Genomic DNA, 10,415 nt, shown 5'->3' with positions numbered 1-10,415 from the left:
TCGGCTTACAGTTCCCCCTTTCTCCTTGTCCTGTCAAGAAGGTGCCCTTCTTTGCTTGCCAGACCCTTGCTGCCCTTCACCTGTGCTGAGCTTTCCCTCGCCTTCAAGGACAGACCTGGCTTACCTTCCAAAACTGCGTCCAGAAACAAAAAGCTGCAGGGCTCTTGGGCTTGCTTACACCCATGCCACTAATGGTTGGATGGCAGCAGGCTCTGGCTGCTTGTAGCCTTACCAATGAGGACGTTCCTATTGTGCAAAATATTTCTCCCCATTCCACCTCTCGGTCGGTACAAGAAACCCCTCCTTTGACTACCTACTCGATGCATTCATGTCAAGTCGAGTGAGCAGGGACACGCTTGGTCTGGGGTTTTGCCACTTCCAGGGACAGCGGGAAGTACAGCTCATGTCTGGGAGCGCTGGGGCATAATCCGCTCACTCCGCTTGCAGGGCACCAGCACTGGTGAACCTTCAGCCCAGTCTCCCTCCGCAAAAGGGACCTTTGTCTTGCAGAGGACACAAATGCCTCTCCTAACACAGTCAGGCTGATACTAAAAACCTGCGCGAGACCTAATGGCCTCTGCTCTGCCAGATAGTCTCACCGTACATTTCTGACCGCCTCTCTGAAACCCACGCCGTTAAGCAGCGCGAGTACTACTTACAATTACCTTTCATTGGGTCAGGTAGGTTTTTCACACACACTTGTTAAAGATAACCTTTGCTCTTGGCTCTTCGTTGCAGCCTGAGCAAAAGACGTGGCCATGGTTGCCCACAGCATGGATAACAGCAGCGGCCCTTTTCTTCTCCCTACCTTCTTGCTCCTGCTGCACAACAAGAGCTACCCCGAAACCTCCATGCCTCCTGCTGGCTACCAGGGGACGGAGTCACCCACAGGACACGGCTCAAGCAGGAACCACACTGCCTGGCGCTATGACCTGAGGCCGGGGGAAATCGCAGCAGCCAGCATGGTGTTGGGAGCGTTGTGGCTGGTTTCCGTCTTGGGAAACTCCCTCGTTTGCTTAGTCAGCCACAGGAGCAGGAGGACACGATCCACCACCAACTACTTTGTTGTCTCCATGGCTTGTGCAGACCTTCTCATCAGCGTGGCAAGCGCACCCTTCGTGCTGCTCCAGTTTACCTACGGCAGGTGGATGCTGGGGAACGTCACGTGCAAGCTGGTAAGGTACATACAGTTCCTCACCCCTGGAGCCCAGATATACGTGCTCCTCTCTATATGCGTGGATCGCTTCTACACTATCGTCTACCCCCTGAGCTTCAAAGTGTCGCGGGAGGAAGCCAAGAAAATGATTCTGTCCTCTTGGTTCTATGATGCCGTACTTGCATCGCCAGCTTTCTTTTTCTATGGCTCCAACAGCGACGACCACTGCAACTTTTTTCTCCCAGACTCTTGGGGAGGAGTCGTCTACAGTGTCGTCCACCTCTTGGTGGGGTTTGTGATCCCATCCCTCCTCATTATCCTCTCCTACCAGAAGGTCATCAGGTACATTTGGAGAATGGGCACCGATGGCAAGACTATCAGGAGGACAACGAATATTGTCCCACGAACAAAAGTGAAAACCATCAAGATGTTCTTGACGTTAAACTCGGTGTTCCTCCTCTCCTGGCTCCCTTTCTACGTGCTACAGCTGTGGCACCCGCAGGAAACAGACTACCGAAAGAGCTCCTTGGTTTTCCTGGCCATCACCTGGATCTCCTTCAGTTCTTCAGCCTCTAAGCCAACCCTCTACTCCCTGTACAACGCCAACTTCAGACGAGGGGTGAAAGAGACTTTCTGCATGTCCGCCATGAAGTGCTACAGAAGCAACACATACACCATCACCACCTGTTCCAGGATAGGCAAAAAAAATCACGTTGGCACCGCAGAAATCCCAGCGCCGGCCAAAACTCTCACCAAAGACTCCCTCTATGACGTTTTTAACAGAGAAGCAAAGGAAAAGAAGCTTGCCCGGCCGATTCAGGCCAATCCCCCAAATACCTTTGTCTAGTTGCCTGCTTTTGATTTGAAAAATTACCATGCACCCCCGGAAACAGAAGATTTCTCTCGCTTCTGAACCAACGTATATTTGTATAGTTTTAGCACCATTTTTAGATAAGTAAAAAAAATTGTTTTACTTTATTAAATGCATTGATTTTGATGTGTGCAGTCTACTGCCTTTCAGTTACATTCTGCTTTTTGGAAGCACTCTCCTTGAATCACGAGCATCACTTTTTCACAAAGCAGAAAAGCTCTTGCGCTCTCTGTGCACAGGGAAAAAGTGAAAGGAAGAACACGGCGTTTTTTCATCCCCGTACATTGGCCGCCACGTAGGAACGCCTAAATCCACCCAAAGCCAGCTCTACCTCCTCTTGTTAGAGCCTTAGGTATACTTTTGCACCAGGGCTTTCCTTCTTCACAGAATCACACACGGTCGTGGTTTAGCCCCAGCCATCAACTAAGCACCACGCAGCCACTTGCTCACTCCCCCAGGGCGGAACGGGGGAGAGAATCGGAAGGGTGAAAGTGAGAAAACTCATGGTTTGAGATAAAGACAGTTTAATAGCTAAAGCAAAAGCTGCACACACAAGCAAAGCAAAACAAGGCATCCATTCGCCACCCCCCATGGGCAGGCAGGTGCTCAGCCATCTCCAGGGAAGCAGGGCTCCATCCTGTGTAACGGTCTCCTGGGAAGACAAACGCCATAACGCCAAACGTCCCTCCACCCCTTCCTTCCACTTCTTCCCAGCTTTATATACTGGGCATGACGTTATATGGTATGGAATATCTCTTTGGTCAGCCTGGGTCAGCTGTCCCAGCTGTGTCCCCTCCCAGCTTCCCGTGCACTCTCACGCCTTCTTGCTAGCAGGCCAGCACGACAAGCTGGACTGTCCTTGACTGCGTATCAACAACTCAGAACACCAGCACGTTATCAATATTGTCTCATCCCAAATCCAAAACATAGCCTCCCACTAGCTGCTGTGAAGAAAAGTAACTCTACCCTGGCTGACACAGGACACACAATCATTACGGTTGGAAAAGACCTTTAAGATCATCCAGTCCAACCATCAACCCCACACCACCATGCCCACTGAACCATGTCCCCCAGTGCCACGTCTACATGCTTTTTTGAACACTTCCAGTGATGGTGACTCCACCGCCTCCCTGGGCAGCCTGTGCCAATGTTTGAGCACTCTCTCAGGGAAGATCTTTCCTAATACCTAGTCTAAACCTCCCCTGGCGCAACCTGAGGCCATTTCCACTCCTTCTATCGCTGCTTTCTTGCGACAAGACACCAACACCCACGTCGCCACCACCCACTTTCAGGTAGTTGTAGAGAGCGATAAGGTCTCCCCTCAGCCTCCTCTTCTCCACTCCAAACAATCCCAGTTCCCTCAGCCGCTCCTCATAAGACTTCAGCTCTAGACCCTTCACCAGCTTCGTTGCCTTTCTTCTTGCTCAGACCCCACGGGGAAGATGGCCATACGTGGGCAACGCTGCCATAACCCTGAGCCCACTGACATCAGAGCTAAAATTCCCGCTGCCCTGCTAGGCTCAGCATCAGGCCAGCGCCGAACGCTTGTGCAGCTTCGGCCTTGCACCTCTGCACAGGTGTCGTGGCCCAAACCGCCTGGGAAAAGTCCTCCCCTCGGCCTTGCCCACCCTGCCTCCTCTCCAGCTGCTTCTACACCCAGCCTGTGGCACCCACCCACAAGCCAGGGCTGGGCACCACCGGGGAGAAGACCTGCTCGTCAAAAGGGGCCACGGCTGTACCAGGCACCCAGGGGCGCCTCACGTCTTCTGCGCAGCGCGCCTCCAGGCCCGAGTCCCTTCTTCCGACCTACGCCTGGGGCACCTGCAGCACATCGGGGCTTTTCCCCAGCAGCAGCAGGAAAACGAGCGCTGCGGTCGCACGCTCGCCTGACGGCACCCTCCACGGCCGCCTGTGTTAGTAGGTCCCCACCAGGCGCCCCAGAGGAGACAGGCTGGCAGGGAGCTGTGGCTGCAGCTGGAGCCGGCTCCTGCCGCTAGTTCTCTGCCAGCGCACTGAGAAAACAACCACACGGGGCCGGACGGGGCTTGCGTCCTGGTGGGAAGGGGAACGGCACCGGCTGTGCCGGCCGGCGAGCGCTGAGGAGAGGCAGGGGCCCGTCTGCACCCCCCGGCGCCCCATGGCGCTGACGTGCTCATCAGAAAGGGGCACTGGCGCCTGCGCCTGGGGGACACGGGCACCCACACGCCGGCCCTGCAGAGCCTGACCTTCAGCTCCGCCGGCACAGGGCACGAGGCTGCGCGGCAGGGGAGGCTACGGGGACCTGTTGGGCTGGTAAGGGCAGCTGGGCCAGCCCGACATCCCGGCCGAGCAAGGGCGCAGGCGCCTGTACCTTGTGGGCATATACCCAGCTTGGGTCCAGCAGCTGGAGGGGTTTACTCTGGAGGCAAATTTGGCTTGCTCCATCGGGGATGGAGCTCTCCTCCGATCATGAGGATGGGGTAACAGCGCTGGAGGTGAAGCTATATTTCAGTGCTTGCTCAGAAATGCAGAGGCCACTCGAGCCTCCAGGCAGGTGGAAAACACCGCCTAAGAAGTAGACGGGCTATTGGCTGTGTTAGCATTAGGGCTGGTTTTCTCGTCAGCAGCGAGAGCCCGCGCTGCGTGACTGCTCCGTGCTGCTTCGGAGAGATGAACGCTGAGGGCCCCTAACGTCAACTGCCCTCCATCCATAAGGGTGAGCTGTCTGGCCGCTAACAGAGCTATAACCCCCTTTAAAGCCAGGTCTCGCTTCTTCTTTTGCCTCGTGCTCACCCATTTGGTGACTTTCGCGACCCGGCCTCAGCGCGTGGAAGGCCGTCTTATCAGTGGCCAGGCAAGGCGATGCCTGCACAGGGGATGGGGAGGAGGAGGAAGGACTGCAAGGGCCCGGCGAGCAAAGAAGGGCACCTTCTTGACAGGACCAGGAGAAAGCAGGGACTGTAAGCGGAGCCATTCTCACTCCAGAAGAACAGGGCTTGGACTCATCCGGCAACAGCCATGCAGCCCTGCAAACCCGCAGGTCCTGTCAACGCAGGACTGCTGAGCTCAGACACTTGGCAGAGCTCAAAGCCAAGACAAGGCGAGCGGGTCCCTTCCCAGCGCTGAGCAGGGGCCTCCCCCTGACACAGCTGTGGCCAGAGGTTCCGTCTTGCGTGTTGCTGCCAGTTGCTCCTGGCAACCCTTCAGTTGCCCCTTGGGTCACCCACAGACCCGCAGAACCTTCGGGTTGCTGGAGGACGGGCTCCGCTCGGCAGACGGGCTCCGCAGGGGGAGCCGGGAAGAGTCAGACTTGCTGCCTGGCAGGTCCCTGACCAAGGTAAGCGCATCGACCCTCGCCCAGGGCTTTCTCCAGAGCACAGAGACCCCCAACAGCTGACTGCAGCCGCGTCGAGCGACAGTTCAACCCACACTCCTGGGGCTCCCCTGCTGCAAAGCAAAAGGCTCCCCCCACATCTCAGCTGCGTGGCGGCATTTCCCACCTCCCCCAGAGTTCCCCCGTGAAATCAAAACTCTGCCCTTGATAAAGAAGTCTTCTGCAGGTCGCTGGCGCGAGCCTGTCGTGCCACCTTGTTCTCAGGGGGACGGAGGGAATTGCTGCCCTTGATGGGGCAGGGAAGTAACGAGGCAAGGACGTGCGGGGACAGCCTTGAAGCTCAGGATAAACTCTTTAAGGTATACAGTGCCCAGCTCCTGATGAAAACGTCCTCACTCGGCAAGGGCTGGGGAGGATGCACGGTGAGGAGCGCCCACCCAGCTTGCTGACAAATACCTACATGTTTGCAGGGCTGCGCGGGGGTTGCCATATGACTCCAACCCCTGTCCTCCTGAAGCGTGAATGACTCGGCTTACAGTCCCCCCTTTCTCCTTGTCCTGTCAAGAAGGTGCCCTTCTTTGCTTGCCAGACCCTTGCTGCCCTTCACCTGTGCTGAGCTTTCCCTCGCCTTCAAGGACAGACCTGGCTTACCTTCCAAAACTGCGTCCAGAAAGAAAAAGCTGCAGGGCTCTTGGGCTTGCTTACACCCATGCCACTAATGGTTGGATGGCAGCAGGCTCTGGCTGCTTGTAGCCTTACCAATGAGGACGTTCCTATTGTGCAAAATATTTCTCCCCATTCCACCTCTCGGTCGGTACAAGAAACCCCTCCTTTGACTACCTACTCGATGCATTCATGTCAAGTCGAGTGAGCAGGGACACGCTTGGTCTGGGGTTTTGCCACTTCCAGGGACAGCGGGAAGTACAGCTCATGTCTGGGAGCGCTGGGGCATAATCCGCTCACTCCGCTTGCAGGGCACCAGCACTGGTGAACCTTCAGCCCAGTCTCCCTCCGCAAAAGGGACCTTTGTCTTGCAGAGGACACAAATGCCTCTCCTAACACAGTCAGGCTGATACTAAAAACCTGCGCGAGACCTAATGGCCTCTGCTCTGCCAGATAGTCTCACCGTACATTTCTGACCGCCTCTCTGAAACCCACGCCGTTAAGCAGCGCGAGTACTACTTACAATTACCTTTCATTGGGTCAGGTAGGTTTTTCACACACACTTGTTAAAGATAACCTTTGCTCTTGGCTCTTCGTTGCAGCCTGAGCAAAAGACGTGGCCATGGTTGCCCACAGCATGGATAACAGCAGCGGCCCTTTTCTTCTCCCTACCTTCTTGCTCCTGCTGCACAACAAGAGCTACCCCGAAACCTCCATGCCTCCTGCTGGCTACCAGGGGACGGAGTCACCCACAGGACACGGCTCAAGCAGGAACCACACTGCCTGGCGCTATGACCTGAGGCCGGGGGAAATCGCAGCAGCCAGCATGGTGTTGGGAGCGTTGTGGCTGGTTTCCGTCTTGGGAAACTCCCTCGTTTGCTTAGTCAGCCACAGGAGCAGGAGGACACGATCCACCACCAACTACTTTGTTGTCTCCATGGCTTGTGCAGACCTTCTCATCAGCGTGGCAAGCGCACCCTTCGTGCTGCTCCAGTTTACCTACGGCAGGTGGATGCTGGGGAACGTCACGTGCAAGCTGGTAAGGTACATACAGTTCCTCACCCCTGGAGCCCAGATATACGTGCTCCTCTCTATATGCGTGGATCGCTTCTACACTATCGTCTACCCCCTGAGCTTCAAAGTGTCGCGGGAGGAAGCCAAGAAAATGATTCTGTCCTCTTGGTTCTATGATGCCGTACTTGCATCGCCAGCTTTCTTTTTCTATGGCTCCAACAGCGACGACCACTGCAACTTTTTTCTCCCAGACTCTTGGGGAGGAGTCGTCTACAGTGTCGTCCACCTCTTGGTGGGGTTTGTGATCCCATCCCTCCTCATTATCCTCTCCTACCAGAAGGTCATCAGGTACATTTGGAGAATGGGCACCGATGGCAAGACTATCAGGAGGACAACGAATATTGTCCCACGAACAAAAGTGAAAACCATCAAGATGTTCTTGACGTTAAACTCGGTGTTCCTCCTCTCCTGGCTCCCTTTCTACGTGCTACAGCTGTGGCACCCGCAGGAAACAGACTACCGAAAGAGCTCCTTGGTTTTCCTGGCCATCACCTGGATCTCCTTCAGTTCTTCAGCCTCTAAGCCAACCCTCTACTCCCTGTACAACGCCAACTTCAGACGAGGGGTGAAAGAGACTTTCTGCATGTCCGCCATGAAGTGCTACAGAAGCAACACATACACCATCACCACCTGTTCCAGGATAGGCAAAAAAAATCACGTTGGCACCGCAGAAATCCCAGCGCCGGCCAAAACTCTCACCAAAGACTCCCTCTATGACGTTTTTAACAGAGAAGCAAAGGAAAAGAAGCTTGCCCGGCCGATTCAGGCCAATCCCCCAAATACCTTTGTCTAGTTGCCTGCTTTTGATTTGAAAAATTACCATGCACCCCCGGAAACAGAAGATTTCTCTCGCTTCTGAACCAACGTATATTTGTATAGTTTTAGCACCATTTTTAGATAAGTAAAAAAAATTGTTTTACTTTATTAAATGCATTGATTTTGATGTGTGCAGTCTACTGCCTTTCAGTTACATTCTGCTTTTTGGAAGCACTCTCCTTGAATCACGAGCATCACTTTTTCACAAAGCAGAAAAGCTCTTGCGCTCTCTGTGCACAGGGAAAAAGTGAAAGGAAGAACACGGCGTTTTTTCATCCCCGTACATTGGCCGCCACGTAGGAACGCCTAAATCCACCCAAAGCCAGCTCTACCTCCTCTTGTTAGAGCCTTAGGTATACTTTTGCACCAGGGCTTTCCTTCTTCACAGAATCACACACGGTCGTGGTTTAGCCCCAGCCATCAACTAAGCACCACGCAGCCACTTGCTCACTCCCCCAGGGCGGAACGGGGGAGAGAATCGGAAGGGTGAAAGTGAGAAAACTCATGGTTTGAGATAAAGACAGTTTAATAGCTAAAGCAAAAGCTGCACACACAAGCAAAGCAAAACAAGGCATCCATTCGCCACCCCCCATGGGCAGGCAGGTGCTCAGCCATCTCCAGGGAAGCAGGGCTCCATCCTGTGTAACGGTCTCCTGGGAAGACAAACGCCATAACGCCAAACGTCCCTCCACCCCTTCCTTCCACTTCTTCCCAGCTTTATATACTGGGCATGACGTTATATGGTATGGAATATCTCTTTGGTCAGCCTGGGTCAGCTGTCCCAGCTGTGTCCCCTCCCAGCTTCCCGTGCACTCTCACGCCTTCTTGCTAGCAGGCCAGCACGACAAGCTGGACTGTCCTTGACTGCGTATCAACAACTCAGAACACCAGCACGTTATCAATATTGTCTCATCCCAAATCCAAAACATAGCCTCCCACTAGCTGCTGTGAAGAAAAGTAACTCTACCCTGGCTGACACAGGACACACAATCATTACGGTTGGAAAAGACCTTTAAGATCATCCAGTCCAACCATCAACCCCACACCACCATGCCCACTGAACCATGTCCCCCAGTGCCACGTCTACATGCTTTTTTGAACACTTCCAGTGATGGTGACTCCACCGCCTCCCTGGGCAGCCTGTGCCAATGTTTGAGCACTCTCTCAGGGAAGATCTTTCCTAATACCTAGTCTAAACCTCCCCTGGCACAACCTGAGGCCATTTCCACTCCTTCTATCGCTGCTTTCTTGCGACAAGACACCAACACCCACGTCGCCACCACCCACTTTCAGGTAGTTGTAGAGAGCGATAAGGTCTCCCCTCAGCCTCCTCTTCTCCACTCCAAACAATCCCAGTTCCCTCAGCCGCTCCTCATAAGACTTCAGCTCTAGACCCTTCACCAGCTTCGTTGCCTTTCTTCTTGCTCAGACCCCACGGGGAAGATGGCCATACGTGGGCAACGCTGCCATAACCCTGAGCCCACTGACATCAGAGCTAAAATTCCCGCTGCCCTGCTAGGCTCAGCATCAGGCCAGCGCCGAACGCTTGTGCAGCTTCGGCCTTGCACCTCTGCACAGGTGTCGTGGCCCAAACCGCCTGGGAAAAGTCCTCCCCTCGGCCTTGCCCACCCTGCCTCCTCTCCAGCTGCTTCTACACCCAGCCTGTGGCACCCACCCACAAGCCAGGGCTGGGCACCACCGGGGAGAAGACCTGCTCGTCAAAAGGGGCCACGGCTGTACCAGGCACCCAGGGGCGCCTCACGTCTTCTGCGCAGCGCGCCTCCAGGCCCGAGTCCCTTCTTCCGACCTACGCCTGGGGCACCTGCAGCACATCGGGGCTTTTCCCCAGCAGCAGCAGGAAAACGAGCGCTGCGGTCGCACGCTCGCCTGACGGCACCCTCCACGGCCGCCTGTGTTAGTAGGTCCCCACCAGGCGCCCCAGAGGAGACAGGCTGGCAGGGAGCTGTGGCTGCAGCTGGAGCCGGCTCCTGCCGCTAGTTCTCTGCCAGCGCACTGAGAAAACAACCACACGGGGCCGGACGGGGCTTGCGTCCTGGTGGGAAGGGGAACGGCACCGGCTGTGCCGGCCGGCGAGCGCTGAGGAGAGGCAGGGGCCCGTCTGCACCCCCCGGCGCCCCATGGCGCTGACGTGCTCATCAGAAAGGGGCACTGGCGCCTGCGCCTGGGGGACACGGGCACCCACACGCCGGCCCTGCAGAGCCTGACCTTCAGCTCCGCCGGCACAGGGCACGAGGCTGCGCGGCAGGGGAGGCTACGGGGACCTGTTGGGCTGGTAAGGGCAGCTGGGCCAGCCCGACATCCCGGCCGAGCAAGGGCGCAGGCGCCTGTACCTTGTGGGCATATACCCAGCTTGGGTCCAGCAGCTGGAGGGGTTTACTCTGGAGGCAAATTTGGCTTGCTCCATCGGGGATGGAGCTCTCCTCCGATCATGAGGATGGGGTAACAGCGCTGGAGGTGAAGCTATATTTCAGTGCTTGCTCAGAAATGCAGAGGCCACTCGA

At 55.6% G+C, this 10,415-nt stretch overlaps 2 protein-coding genes across 2 annotated transcripts; both read left to right on the top strand.

Annotated features, from left to right (window-relative positions):
* Positions 1-3,244, top strand: LOC309416788 (putative G-protein coupled receptor 19). Its single transcript, XM_082014153.1, has one exon. The coding sequence runs from the start codon at positions 759-761 to the stop codon at positions 2,001-2,003; it is 1,245 nt and encodes a 414-aa protein (XP_081870279.1). The 5' UTR covers positions 1-758; the 3' UTR covers positions 2,004-3,244.
* A 2,862-nt stretch (positions 3,245-6,106) lies between these two features.
* LOC309404394 (putative G-protein coupled receptor 19) lies at positions 6,107-10,415 on the top strand. The gene has a single exon (XM_081998858.1). It carries the CDS (start codon positions 6,626-6,628, stop codon positions 7,868-7,870), a length of 1,245 nt encoding a protein of 414 aa, XP_081854984.1. The 5' UTR covers positions 6,107-6,625; the 3' UTR covers positions 7,871-10,415.

Source organism: Phaethon aethereus, assembly GCF_964289735.1.
Source record: "Phaethon aethereus genome assembly, chromosome: 1".
In the NCBI taxonomy this organism is placed as follows: Eukaryota; Metazoa; Chordata; class Aves; order Phaethontiformes; family Phaethontidae; genus Phaethon; species Phaethon aethereus.
The sequence above is the reverse complement of the archived record's forward strand: the minus strand, read 5'-3'. Positions and strand labels throughout refer to the sequence as shown.

What these genes read in the sequence shown, in the direction of transcription:
- LOC309404394 (XM_081998858.1), top strand. Translation starts at nt 6,626, where the DNA reads ATGGTTGCCCACAGCATGGATAACAGCAGCGGCCCTTTTCTTCTCCCT.
- LOC309416788 (XM_082014153.1), top strand. Translation starts at nt 759, where the DNA reads ATGGTTGCCCACAGCATGGATAACAGCAGCGGCCCTTTTCTTCTCCCT.